At 34.8% G+C, this 14,635-nt stretch overlaps 2 protein-coding genes across 3 annotated transcripts; one reads left to right on the top strand and one right to left on the bottom strand.

The window, feature by feature from the left end:
- Positions 1-1,656: 1,656 nt before the first annotated feature.
- On the bottom strand, positions 1,657-5,609 carry LOC140885009 (probable serine/threonine-protein kinase PBL8). Of its 2 annotated transcripts, none has more exons than XM_073291922.1 (6): positions 5,431-5,609; positions 4,569-4,915; positions 4,097-4,232; positions 3,247-3,383; positions 2,783-2,906; positions 1,657-2,379 (listed from the first exon to the last, which is right to left on the bottom strand). In XM_073291922.1, the coding sequence occupies exons 1-6, from the start codon at positions 5,492-5,494 to the stop codon at positions 1,970-1,972; spliced, it is 1,218 nt and encodes a 405-aa protein (XP_073148023.1). In that variant the 5' UTR covers positions 5,495-5,609; the 3' UTR covers positions 1,657-1,969. The 2 variants fall into 2 exon arrangements, with proteins under 2 accessions (XP_073148023.1, XP_073148024.1); XM_073291923.1 differs by having other exon boundaries at positions 4,569-4,912; positions 5,431-5,607.
- Positions 5,610-6,748: 1,139 nt separating this feature from the next.
- Positions 6,749-12,060, top strand: LOC140883433 (DNA replication licensing factor MCM6-like). The gene is made up of 16 exons (XM_073289889.1): positions 6,749-7,232; positions 7,348-7,510; positions 8,175-8,368; positions 8,450-8,645; positions 8,809-8,883; positions 9,033-9,262; positions 9,341-9,455; positions 9,638-9,712; positions 9,827-9,967; positions 10,105-10,308; positions 10,394-10,555; positions 10,624-10,679; positions 10,778-10,929; positions 11,006-11,131; positions 11,334-11,464; positions 11,725-12,060. Exons 1-16 carry the CDS (start codon positions 6,850-6,852, stop codon positions 11,854-11,856), a joined length of 2,535 nt encoding a protein of 844 aa, XP_073145990.1. The 5' UTR covers positions 6,749-6,849; the 3' UTR covers positions 11,857-12,060.
- Positions 12,061-14,635: the final 2,575 nt, after the last annotated feature.

Genomic DNA, 14,635 nt, shown 5'->3' on the forward strand with positions numbered 1-14,635 from the left:
CTACAAATATCAATTGTCTTGCAATATCTTAAACCTGTAATGTATTTGCCGTCTTGAAGTATTTCCAAAAGATTACTCTGTGATCTGTTGTAAAAATAGATTACATCCACTCAAACCTTCAATCGTCTCACAAATGGATTCAGAACATGCTAATTACATACCTTGCAGCAGCATCACTCTTTGTAGAAATATAAATGTCATATATGTATGTATATATATACGAGAAGGGGGCAACTCTACTAACCTCTCAGAAATTTCAGCATCGCTGTTTTGCTTAAATTTACTCGGAATTTGCTGTAATCCGTAACAGCAGTTGAATATCAACATTAAAAATATACAAATTACCTCAATTTCCTGTCTTCGATTTGCAGAGAAACCCTTCACAGGTATTGACAATCAACAGACATATCAAGAAACATTTTTTATTAAAATGAAAGTAAAAAATATATATATAGGCGAAAGGAAAGAAAAACACACAGAGGCCGTGAAATTGCGCAATCCATGGAGTACAGTAGACGAAACAAAACATCGAGAGAGGTGAAGATTTGAAGAGCAAGATAGAAAATCCATAGAATTATTATTATTAATTGTCATAATGAATGTGAAATAAAATAATATCTACCAAAGAAATAGCAAATGATAGATAGTATTTGGGTTCTTAGTGAAAAATTATTATTATTTAGCTAAAATGTCGATTTTAGTCATGTATATATTGATGTGTGACATTTTTAGTTTGATATGTTTCAATTAATAAATTATAATCTTGAAATTAAATATTTTGATCAATTTTAGTCTTTTTCATCAAAATCAAATAATTAAATAGATAATATAATCATTAAATTTTATAACTACGTTGTAGAATAAATGTTCATATCTTGAACAATTTTCTTAACCATGTATTTAAACAATTTAACCTTGATATCAGTTATTTAATTAAGTAATTTTAGGTTGAACGGACTAAAATTGATCAAAATAATATAATTATAAGACTATTTTTGATTCATTGAAACATACATGACTAAAATTGTCACACACAAATACATACAAAACTAAAATTGACATTATACTTATTTTTATTACAAAAATATTATTTTTCTCTTAAACAAAAAAAAGGACGGTAAATATAAATAACTTTAACTAGTCTCCCGAATAACCTGTCTGACAAAAAACCACTCTTAAACTTTTGTTTAGAAATACGAGTTTTTGGACATCAAACTTATTTATCATATGAATATTTCCCCTTGACAATATAATATAGATAACTAAAATTTAAAGATTATGTTATTTCAAATTCGGACACCATCAATTTATATTGTTTTCGACACGGTCATACTACAGACGAATTTCCAAATGCCAAATAGTGTGATTTACTGGTCGATATCATCTTATACAAATATCATACAATTAATTACATTATATAATATATAATTATTTTATATTTCATATATATAGTTTTTATCATTATTTATATATTCATATCTTATGATCATCTCATCTTATATATCAAACAATAAATCAGAGTATATTTCCACGGGAAAAAAAATAAAATATCCGGGTAAATTACCTTATCGAAAGTAAAAGATTAACTTATATATGTATGCATATTCTATAGTGCTCATTTTTATTTTTCCAAAGGGGTATGATGCAAGCAAAGAGTACAGCCACAAAATTCTCTAACTTCAAAATGGACACAGAACATCTATTTGGATCACAAGTCCAAAACGTACCATCACCAAAATGCCAAAAGGGGTAGGGTCATAACATAAATAATTAACAAGCTTGCAATTTTCACACAGATATGCATCCAGCACAATGCAGCAGCAAATGCACCCCAGCCCACAGCGAGTTATGGCAGGCACGAACCAACAAACACGGATACATCATATACGTGAACAGCTTTTTCCATCTACTCTGGTATGGTCCAGAGAAACAATTTCTGTTCCCGCACAATACCACACGCCTTAGAAATTCAGCTTTGCATCCGGTAACCTGGAATCCTACCTGAAACAAATGGGCTGCCACTGCATATAAATGTAGGGGTTGAGGACGAAGATGGTGAGACCTCACTACCACTGGTGCATTGCAAAGGCTCCAATGTCTCAACTACATCGCTCATCAAAGGTCTAGCTTTCGGGTTTTGGCTCAAACAATAGTATGCCAAACTGCAAGCTTTTTGTGATGCTCTTACAGAGTACTGGTTTTCTAATCTAGGATCGATTATCTGAATCAGTTTCCTCTTGTCGTTTAGTTTCGGTCTGGCCCACTCTACCAGGCTCGTTTCCTTGCTCGGCCTTGTCTTGTCAACAGATTTCCTTCCCGTTAATAGTTCCAGAAGAACTACACCAAAACTGTAGACATCACTCCTAGCAGTAAGGTGCCCTGCCCATGTCATGCGGAGATGAGACATCAACTAGATACTCAGAGAACATAAAGGCAACCAGCAAATAGACTCCAAAATTTCATGGAATGATAACCATCGCCGAGAGATTAGTGTTCCTAATAACAGATGTATCAACGAACTTCGAGTACTCAAGGATGCATGTAAACAAACCCGTGGCGATTTAACAAAGCAAGGATTCCAACTTGTTGCCATAAGTAATTAATGCATGTTACTGAATCAAGCCCTCTCACTCTCCACATTGAGATAAGATGGCTGCCAGACATTAATATTTGATATCTCTATATATATTTATCTTCAATAGTTGGGATTATATTTCAGATAACAGAGAAACATAAGAAGATATTCTGATAAAAGGCAATGGTAAAAATTTAGAAGCAATACCGGTCATGACATATTCTGGGGCCGCATAGCCATAGGTACCCATAACTCGAGTGGATACATGGGTCTCGTCACCTTGTGGCCCCGCTTTTGCAAGCCCAAAATCAGAAAGCTTTGCCATATAATCCTGCAACCCATGCATAATTTATTTAGCTAACATATTAAAGTTCTTTATCATAACGTTGACAATTCTGTTTCTCTTGTATCTGAGAATTTCAGTATTTTGATCAAGTCATTCATTTTTATTTTCTGAATCCTTGTTAGGCTTGCTGGAGAACCTGTTGCTGAACTTGATTAATCGTCCATGTGCTTGATTGCAAAAAATTGACCATGGGCTTAAGAATTGACTCACATATACACCCCAAAAGTAATAAGTCACAGTAATATCAAATCATTTTTTCCAAGTTAGGAACCTAGGCAGAGTGCAAAGGGAATATTCTGATTCAAAATATAACACCACCACCTACCGAGTCCAGCAGAATGTTTGAGGTCTTGAAGTCTCGATATATAACTGGCCTTTCAGCATTATGAAGGAAAGCAAGCCCTTTAGCAGCCCCAAGAGCGATCATCATCCTTGTTGACCAAGATAGTGGAGCAGTTGTTTCTGGATGCCTCAGAAAATTCCAGGTAAATGTTAGCCAGCAAAAAATCAAATAAATCACACAAGAAAGAGAGAGACACTTTTCAGTATGGCACCCATGCCAAAGAAACACGGAAAAATACACGCAAATGCGTTACCGACATCAAAATCAAACAATGCAAACAAGATAGAAAAGCTAGAAAACAACGAGCGGAAAAAGAGCTTCGTACAACCAAACATAGAAGAGAAACAACTGGGTAGAGAGAGATGTCTCCAATGAAATTAACTTAGCTCTAACACACTATACAAGTATTGTTCACTAATTTTGATAAATAATTCTACTAAGAGTTATATTACTCCACTAATCATATCACAATTGATTCATTATATCAATTGAAAGCACTATTTGGATTTTGGATTGCATGAAAAAGTCTACATCAATCAGTTTACTGAACTCTGTGAAAATTCTGAACATCACCAGGCTCTAAAATCATGCTAGACTGTTAGCTCATTGTGCTCCAACTAAACATATACATAGGAACTAGGAAGAAAATATCTGACTCTCGCACGAACCAAGATGGGACAGCTTTCTTAAATAGAGGAAAATTCACCAAGCTAAAATAAGTGAGGGGCTATTTTTGCACCAATGTTCTCACCAGAAAAATATTTAACGAAATGGAAGAAAAACTTATCAGTAACAACACCGAAAAAGTAAGCTTAGGAAGAAATAAACCTACTTCGAAAGAGGTGATTCTCAAGGCTTCCTCGGAACATGAACTCATAAACTAGTAACCTGTGATCGTCCTCACAGCAATATCCAATCAACTTCACCAGATTTGGGTGCCTGAGCTGCCCGAGGAAGTTGACCTCAGTCTGAAACAGGAAATCATCCCTTCAATTCAGATATTTGGATATATTCACGAGACAATAAGATGGAACTGTGGGGGGAAATTGATGAACCTAGCATTCATGGTAACTTCTAGTTGCATGAAATGAAATTGTCAGTAAAAAAGGCTTGAGTTTGAGAAAGTTTAACTTATTATTTCATAAGAAAAAGAGTAATTACAGACATAAATACAATAGTAGAAGGATTGAAAACCATCCACCGACTTGAAATGAAGCACATAAAATACATGCAGGACATGCATGGAGCACACAAAAAACGAAGTCCAACTCCAGCAAAGCAAGAAAAAAGAGTCCAAAACTCACAAGCCATTCACGGTGCCCTTGAAGGCCTTCCTTGTTAAGAACCTTAACAGCAACAGGGAGAGATTTGAGTCCAACCCGAACATTCTCATCAATGTAGCCTTTGTACACCGTTCCAAAGCCACCCTCTCCAAGTATGTAGTCAGAACGGAAACTTTTTGTGATGGTCTCGAGCTCGAAGAGGGTGAAGGCAATTACATGCGTGTACAGCAAGGAGTTCTTCCGAAAGTCCTCCAAGTTACGGGGTGTGGAGGGATCACTCAGATCTGATGTAGAGCGACTGTGCTTCCTCCCTAGACCTGATAGATTCCTGGTGGGAACTGGCAACACCTGGAGCTGCTGTTGAACTGCTAAATTTTTTTATTTTTTTTATTTCAATTCCAACATTAATAACCTCGAACTTTTGAACCACCCCACAGTTACTACCACCTCCGTTCAAGTGATACAATGAAAATGCAATCGAGTGATGACACAGTCACAGAATGCTTATGTTTCAGCAACAATTTCCAAAAAAAACAAGAGGAAAAACAAAACGCCATTGGGCAGCAAGCACAAAACATTAAAATTAAACCCTAACCACAAATTCCAACAATCAAACGACAGAAATGGAGTCAGCGAGAGCTCCAATCACACAATGCTCACACATTCCGCACAACAATTACATCAAAAATCAAGAAACAAAACCAAAAATAAAAAAAAAACAAGCAGAACATCATCCCTAGACACAACTGTTTGCAAAGAAATCCAGTGACACAACATTCAGACCAAGAAGCTGGGAAAAAAAATGGAAGCTAGACCTAGATCTATCACCACACGACACAATGCAATAGAAATGATAGCAAACTGAGAGTAGGGAAAAGCGAACCTTGAGTCTGGTTGTGTGCGGTGGCGACGATGGCTGATTCCTCCCTAGTGCCGCAATTGCCCATCTTGTTTGTGAGGCAGTGAAGCAGTTGGTCTCATTCTTGGGGAAATTTAGGTGGGGCCGCCTCACACCAAATGCATTTCCAGGATTCAACTCTCTCTATACTTGTTTGTAACTTGTAATATAACCCAACCCAACCCCCCCTTTCAAGACTTTTCTCCTCACACAACATGCCACATTATTATTTCCCACATTCATTAACTATTTCTTTACACCTTTTTATTGCTATCAATATCAATTAATTATTAATTAATGATTAATTCAATATTTGAAGTATATAAATTCGAGTTTATTTAAATGGAATAAACCACTCGAGTTCGAGTCAAAGAGATGAGATATTTCGTTCATTCCATTCAAAGTATTTCGACTTTAAGGTAACGTTTGAAAATGCTTTTAGGAAGCATTTATTAACTTTTCGTTCACAAAATTTCAAATTTTTATTAACGAAAAAGTTGAGAAGTACTTTTAAATAAGCTATCTCAAACACTACCTAAATTTGATCGAGTTGCTGCAGAAAATCTATGATGATAGTATTTTTTTGCCGGAAGTTCAAAAATAGTTGTTTTTTTAAGAATTTTATTTTTAATTAGTTCAACCAATCAAGAATGAAGAAAAATAACAATATCTCAACGGTTTGGTAGTCTATATTATTAATGTTTGTATAACTTATTTTATCCAATCATGCGTTCTTTTCGTCATATTATTTATCCATCTATTAATTATTTATTTTACATCAATCAAATCATTAATTATTTATCTTATATCAATCAAAGTATTGAATTTAAATTACTATATTATCTTTTATAAATAATATTATTTATATTTTATTTATTCTTAAAAATATTAAATGATAATTTATTATTTTTATATAAAATTTAATAAATCAAATCAAATAAACTATAAGTTATCAATCAAATCTCATACTACATTAACTATCCTTATTTATTTATTTTTTATTACATTACATTACTTATCTATGTATTATTTATCCTATCACTCAAATCAAATGACGCAATGTTACTTTTTTCTATGAAATTTATTTAATAAACTTCACAATTGAATTTTTTTTTTTCGCCCTTCATAAATCAATTGCTATAACAATATTAGGGCCATAATGGGCTTTGATGGTCTGGCCCAGCCCACTTCATCTTGTGACCGGTGGAGGGAAATAGTGGCGGGAAACTGGTTGTTTTTCCCGCCATGGGCATATAAACCCTTCGGCTTTCCCTGCAATCTCCAAATCTGGTTCGTTTCGATTTCGAATCTAGAACCAAACGCGGATCTTGATTTTGCTATTCGATTCTCTCTGGTGGAGTGAATCTTGGTTAGCTGGAGAAGAGGAATTGTTAGATCTTGGAAATGGAGGGTTATGGCGGCAGCGGGGGATACTGTCTGGACGAGAAAGCAGTGTGGGTGGAGAACTTCTTCTTGGAGTTTCTGAAGAAATTCAGTCCGGAAGAGCAGGGCGGCCGTGGAGGCGGAGGCTATCCGCCGTACTACGAGGCTGAGGTGGAGGCGATGAGGCCCAACGAATCCAACACCATGTTCATCGATTTCTCACACGTCATGACCTTCAATAACATCATACAGAAGGCAATCTCAGATGAATTTCTCCGCTTCGAGCCTTACTTGAATAATGCCTGCAAGAGGTTTGTCATGGAGCTTAAGCCCACATTTATTGCTGATGATAATCAGAACAAGGACATTAACGTCGCGTTCTACAACCTTCCCGTGGTCAAGAGGTGCTGCTTATTTGTTTCCACGATTCTTTGGATTAAATCAATGTTTGACTTCTTTTTCAATCAGATTACGGTTGCTTCTTTTTTTTTTTCCACTGTAACGTGATTTTTTTTGCAGATTGAGGGAATTGACCACTTCCGAGATAGGGAAGCTAGTGTCGGTGAGTGGCGTGGTCACTCGGACCAGTGAGGTTAGGCCCGAGCTTCTTCAGGGCACTTTCAAATGTTTGGAATGTGGAAATGTCGTTAAGAATGTTGAACAACAATTCAAGTACACCGAGGTTTGCACAATTTTCCTTCTAATACGTTCCTATTCAAGCATACATAACCAAAAAAAATGTGGTCTTTTCCCAGACGGTTATCTGTTGCTGGGTCTGCCGTTATAGTTGACTTGTTAGTTAGCTTGTCTTTACTTATGGGTTAAACCGAGATTCTGTTTACCAGTTTCTTGAGTACATCCAAGTTTAGGAATGGAGGCAAGAAAGGATGTTTCATTAACCAGAATTCAGATTAATTCCCTTGTAATGAATAATGACTTTCAAATACTGGTTATCCAGAGTCCAACGTTGCAAATAATTGTTTATCTAATCCGAGTGTGTTGTAATTTAAAATTTTGTCAGAGAAACAGTTGACACCTATTTCTTTTAGTTGGACTTGGCACTTGGGTGCTACATTCCACTGAGTTTGTCAAATAAATTTATATTTTCTTTGCTGTGACAAAGAATGAAACATCGATATATCAAAAAAATGTATATATATCGAAAAAATTTCAGTACGATATCTCGAAAAGTCGTTATTTTGGTTCGGTATCCTAGCCCTATTTCTAGGACAAAAATGATGTGCTCCAAAATTTTGCTATTGGCACAATTATTTATGCCACCTTTAACTAATCATTGAATCATCTGTCAACTTCATTTGTCTCTGAATCCCTGTGATCTTGTGCAGCCAATTATCTGCATGAATGCAACTTGCTATAACAGATCCAAGTGGGCGTTGCTGAGACAAGAAAGCAAGTTTGCAGACTGGCAGAGGGTTCGAATGCAGGAGACTTCCCAGGAAATACCTGCTGGCTCCCTTCCCAGATCACTGGATGTCATTCTACGTCATGATATTGTTGAACAAGCTAGGGCTGGTGACAAGTAAGGATCATTTATTTGCATTATTAATGCTTTGTTTTAATTGACTAGTGAAAAACTTAACATGGTGTTTCAACTTTATAGGGTTGTATTCACTGGCACCGTGGTTGTTCTACCTGACATTCTGGCATTAGCCTCTCCAGGAGAGAGAGCTGAGTTTCGCAGAGAAGGATCTCAGCGTAAGAATGTAAATACTGGTCAAGAAGGTGCAAAAGGTCTTCGTGCCTTGGGTGTGAGAGACCTTTCTTACCGTCTTGCCTTTATAGCAAACTCGGTTCAGGTGTGTAATACCTTCGATGTTGTGCATTATAAAACATGATTATGACTGACACTGAGTGGCACTCTTTGATAAGCTATAAACGCATAAAATTCCGCATAAGGTCATTGAGCTGCATATTTCAACACTTCATTTTTACTTTTTTATAATTTTTTTTTGTTGCAAGATTTGTGATGACCGAAGAGATAATGACATCAGAAATAAAAGGGATGTTGATGAGGATGAAAGTCAGCAATACTCGGTGTGTTCCCTAATCAGGCGATATTTATGATTTTTTTCCCCATATTTTATAAATTTCCCTTTGAAACTTTTGTAAAGCCTGTTACTCATAAGTTTTGATCTCCTCATTTGAAATATGCTTTTCTCCCCATGGTTCTATTGGTTGGACAGGCAGAAGACTTGAGTGAGATGCACAGTATGAGAAACACACCTGACTTCTTTAATAAGCTTGTTGACAGCATTGCACCTACAGTGTTTGGTCACCAAGATATCAAGCGAGCAATCCTGCTTATGCTTTTGGGTGGTATCCATAAGTTTACGCATGAAGGCATCAACTTAAGAGGAGACATTAATGTTTGTATTGTGGGTGATCCCAGCTGCGCAAAATCTCAGTTTCTCAAGTATGCTGACATTTGATTTTTATTGTGCCCTCTCATGAATTCAAGTTGTTTTAAGTTGTACTGTTCTGCCCACCATAGGTATGCCTCAGGTCTAGTCCCAAGGTCTGTCTACACTTCAGGAAAGTCCTCATCCGCCGCTGGGCTTACCGCGACAGTGGCCAAGGAACCAGAGACTGGTGAATTCTGCATTGAGGTAGTGTAATTTTTTTTCTTCAGGTTTTACCATGAATGATTCATTTGAGAGCTTCAGACTCTGACATGAGGTTCTTTTGGAGATGAAAAGTAAACTTGCACCTTGAGCAGCAATACTTCATCACACGTGTATTACTTATATGATGTCTCTAAGTTAATATACTATCTGTTGATTTCCTTCAGGCTGGGGCACTAATGCTTGCTGACAATGGCATCTGTTGTATCGATGAATTTGACAAAATGGATGTCAAAGATCAGGTAATTTTAACCTCATTGATGTTTTCCCCTTCCTCTGCTAGAAAATTAGTTTAGAAAGGGGCCACACTCGTGATCTGGATCAACTTCATTTGATTGTATTTCACAAATCTTAAGGTTGCCATACATGAAGCTATGGAGCAACAGACAATAAGCATAACTAAAGCTGGAATTCAAGCAACGCTGAATGCTAGAACTTCAATTTTAGCTGCTGCCAATCCCCAGGGGGGGCGATATGATAAGACTAAACCCTTGAAGGTGAGCATTCATTTGTGTCTTGTCATTTGAATAAAACACCAGCATGGAAAGATCATGATCTTTTTGGAAAGTCTGGCGGCTTCGATTTGGAAATGCCTTATTCTGTAGAGTAATGCTTCTATTATATACTTCTGTAGTACAATGTGGCTCTTCCTCCTGCAATTCTTTCGAGGTTCGACCTTGTATATGTTATGATTGATGACCCTGATGACCAAACTGATTTCCGCATTGCTCATCATATCGTGAGAGTTCATCAAAAGCACGAAAATGCACTTGCTCCTCCATTTACTACCGGACAGTTGAAACGCTACATCTCATATGCAAAGACTCTGAAACCAAAGGTTTGTTCTTCCCCGCGTAGCAGAAATGTAATTTTCAAATTTGAGATAAGTTTATGCCAACATGTCAGGTTATATTATCATGCAGCTAACCTCTGAAGCTAGACAATGCTTGGTGGAATCCTATGTTTCACTTCGCAGAGGTGATGCGGCTCCTGGTAGTAGAGTTGCATATCGGATGACCGTGAGGCAACTGGAGGCGCTAATAAGGCTATCAGAGGCAATTGCACGATGTCATTTAGATGCTGAGGTATACAAATGACTTGCGCATAATAAGTTGTCTGAATTTATTTGCCATGACTTGTCTTGTGTGGTTAGGTGCATCCCCGGCACGTACGTCTTGCTGTAAGACTGCTAAAGACGTCAATAATCAAGTGAGTGGTCAATTACATTTCGTGAAATTGAGATACCTTGGTTATAAACCAATCAACTAAGATTGATGGTTATTATTGCTCATTTGATTGAACTACAGCGTGGAATCAAGTGAAATTGATCTGTCAGAGTTTCAGAAAGAGAATCATGAGATTCATGACAATGATGGTAATGACGATGGAGGTCGTGTTTCTAGCCGAGGCCAAAGTCATTCATCCAGTGAAACAGCTCAACCAGAATCTGAAAATAGGGGTTCGTTCAATATTATATCTTCTTACACTTTCTGAAGATGTATGCCCTCTATATCACCGGTATCTTTCTTGTGCAGAAAATGGAGAAGGGACTGCTAGCAAGCAAGGAAAGAAACTAGTAATAAGTGATGAATATTTTCAGAGAGTAACCCGTGCACTCATAATGCGACTCAGGCAACATGAAGAGACTGTAAAACAACAAGGTGGTCGTCAATAATGACTTGAGATGCTACATATATTGCAAAAGACGAAATGGAATTTTGTTTCTCATCTATAGAACTGCTCAAGAAGGGTGAAAACAAATTAAATGATTGGAAATATGAGAAGACTTCTTATTATGTTGAAGGCTTCTATATTTTGATGAATTTAATGCGAACATACATGTTTGTGTACTTGTGAACGCAGGGACAGGATTGGCTGGAATGAAGCAGAGGGATTTGATTAAGTGGTATGTTGAACAGCAGAATGAGAAAAATGTTTACAGTTCATCGGACGAGGCAGCTGCCGAATTAACAAAAGTGAAAGCCATTATTGAGGTACAAATTCGCCCAATTATTGTTCATAACAATGTTTCCCTATTAACTGACCTTTTGACGGTAAATTATGAACCGAAGTTACAATTGCTATCTATTCTATCAATGGTACGTGAACTTTAGTCTATGTAGCAGACTGAATGTTGTCATGTACATAATAAGCTGATTGAATGTTTGCCACATGTCATGTTACGGAACATGTTGACTGTTGGCGGCTTCTCGTCTTGAATATGATGCTGATTCGATTATTGCGTACGATGCAGAGTTTGATACGAAGAGAAGGCTATTTGATAGTTTTAGATGATGGGAGACAAACGAATGAGGGCGAGACCGAGAGAGCTCCATCAAGACATGATAGGATATTAGATGTGGCTCCAAACTATTCTCTTGACTAATCGTACGTCTCTGTTCTTTATGTGTTTGCTTTTAGTTTGAGTTTGTTGTACACATTAGTTTCGACATTCTTGGTAGTTGGTAATGATCCAGTCTTGGTTGGTTAGGGTTGGAGCTGTTTAGGGAGTCCAACATTGAAATCATTCAAGTATTTATGTAATGACACTATAAATAGACTTTATGAAAATTGAATTATGTTTGCATTAGTAGACATGTCACAGATTTCCTAGTAATAGATTTAAGATCCATGGTTTTAGTAATTTACAATTTACAATTATAATACAAGGTTTCATATTCTTTTTGATTTTTTCCACTAGTAATGAATGGAATTCACCCATTAAAAAAACTTAGGTTAAATGTTTAATTTCATTTGTTAAGAAAATTTTAGTTTTGAAATATGTTACATGCAAAAATTTGGAATCAATCAGGAGTCCCCATTCTCCTAAGAAATTATTGCTTCCTGTCTGCTAGTTGTTTGGTGTTTTCCGTTACTATGTTGGCCATGTGCCCCTTTGCAAAGTTTCAAAACGAGTTCACTGTTCACCTTGTGCATGAATTTGCATTCAGGCCCCTTAACTCTTAAAATTACAGAATGCGACTCTCCATCCAATCTAATGAGAATTTTCTCGAAATTTCCTATCCAAATATATATTTAAATAATTTTATTACAAGGTATTTAATTACAATCGATCAATTCCAACGACAGGGTCCGAAAAATGTAACGAAAAGCTCATTAAATGCAAACACCGATGCTGTATAGCACTATATTGTACAATATGTACTATTTTCTATCATCATCGAACATATTTTTGTTAAATAAATCATTGAAATTCTTTAACTTGTGTTGTATTTGATAAATTATCTATGCATTGCCCATGGGCATGCGTAAATTAAAAACTTGAAAAGTAAAATTTGAGATGTTCTCATGTATTTAAAATAACGAATTTAGTATTATTCAGGATATATATTATGATTTTTGTTTTTTTTAAAAAAAATAAACTATTGAGGACCACTGACCTTGGCTGCTTGCTAAGTTCATCCATGTATATGTACATATAAGTTCTGTTTATCATTTTTTTCAAAAATAATAATAATTAGAGAAATTGATTTTTTTTTGGTTCATTTATATATCTATTTTTTTTTTGTTTTGATCAATTAATTTTTAAAAATTTGGATTAAAAAAAAAGAGCAAGTTGTTAAGATATCAAATAAAATAAAATAGTGACGGATACAACAAATAATATCTTATACTTAACTAATGATTATATTTTATAGTGCATATATCGAATTATCGACTATATATTATGATCAATTAAATACCTATATGACAAAAATATAACCTAACGAATTCCGCACCGGTGAAAATAAAGCTTACATAGATTTAAATCTATTCGTGAAAACAAAGCATTTGTATGAAATGAAAATCTATTCATCTATTCATAAAATAAAGATAAAAAACACCAAATTCACTCTAATTAATGGACTTTCTCATCTTATGAAAATATTTATATTTACAACAAAAATCATCTCATATTTTAATTTTAATTAACCACAAATAATATATAGGGCATTAGTTTTTATGTTAATAGTTAATCACTGTAATATTAAACTTGAGACTACTTAGCGCTATGGTCCATCTAATTTGATTTTGATACACTAACTTTTAATTTCACGTGACAGTTTGACATGTCAACATTTTTCAATATCAAATCCATTTGACCAAAATAATCAAAAATTAAAAATTAGTTTATCAAAACTAAATTTTAAAAAGTTAATGGTCCAAAACAAAAAAATAAACAAATTAATAGACAAAAAAAACTAGTTTTCCTAATAAGAATAATGACTAAATTAGGCATGCATCCGACTTAATGCACCAAGCACGTACAAGCACATGCACATTATTGAGATGAATAAATTTGAACAAATTACAAGCATTCATTTTTCTTTTTTTGGAAACCCATGCACATTAATGCATAAGAAAATTCCTTAAATATTAATTCCAACTTGTAAGAGTTATAAATCATATTTCTAGAATACAAGAAAAAATTTAAATTTGTTTTCACAATAATCACTTGCTCGTTAAATGTAATTTCTTTCTTCTTTTTTCCTTTCTTCTCGAAACATAATATAATTCAAACAATTCATTTCATTTTTCACAGTAATAACGACAATTAAGCGATATCATATGTTTTCACTCAAAATATTGTCAGTAAACTTTATAGAATATTTATCAATCATCTTCTGTGTCTACAAATTTAACAGAGTGCTAAAATTAAAAACATATTCATAATTTTAAAAGTCTATACAATTCTTTTTGTTTACTTCGTGTTATCACGAAAATAGATGCAGTGAGTTTTTGTGCTGTTTTGGGAGACACAAATTATTATTTATTTTGTTTAAAATTAACCTAATTAATGGGTTGGTGGGATGTGAGTTGTGATGTGGATTCGCAATTTTTTGGCATAGAGGGGCTTGTTTGTAAAACATTGACAGTTGATGGGTTCCGAAGCAAATTCACAAAGTTCATATTAGATGGAAATTGGAATTGCATTTTGTGCTACACAATTGAGGAAATGTCTCACAATATCTTACTATTTAATTAAAAATTGAGGTATCCATTTTAATTAATTTTTAGAACTAGGTTGATGAAATTTTATTTAATATTTTAATTTAATTTTCATTATAAAAATTTATGGATGAAACCTTTTTTTTTTTTTTTTTGAAATGATTCGGTTATATTTTTGTATCGGTATTTTTAAGTTTAGTCATATCTTTATCTAT

Source organism: Henckelia pumila, chromosome 2 (assembly GCF_033568475.1).
Source record: "Henckelia pumila isolate YLH828 chromosome 2, ASM3356847v2, whole genome shotgun sequence".
Lineage (NCBI taxonomy): Eukaryota > Viridiplantae > Streptophyta > Magnoliopsida > Lamiales > Gesneriaceae > Henckelia > Henckelia pumila.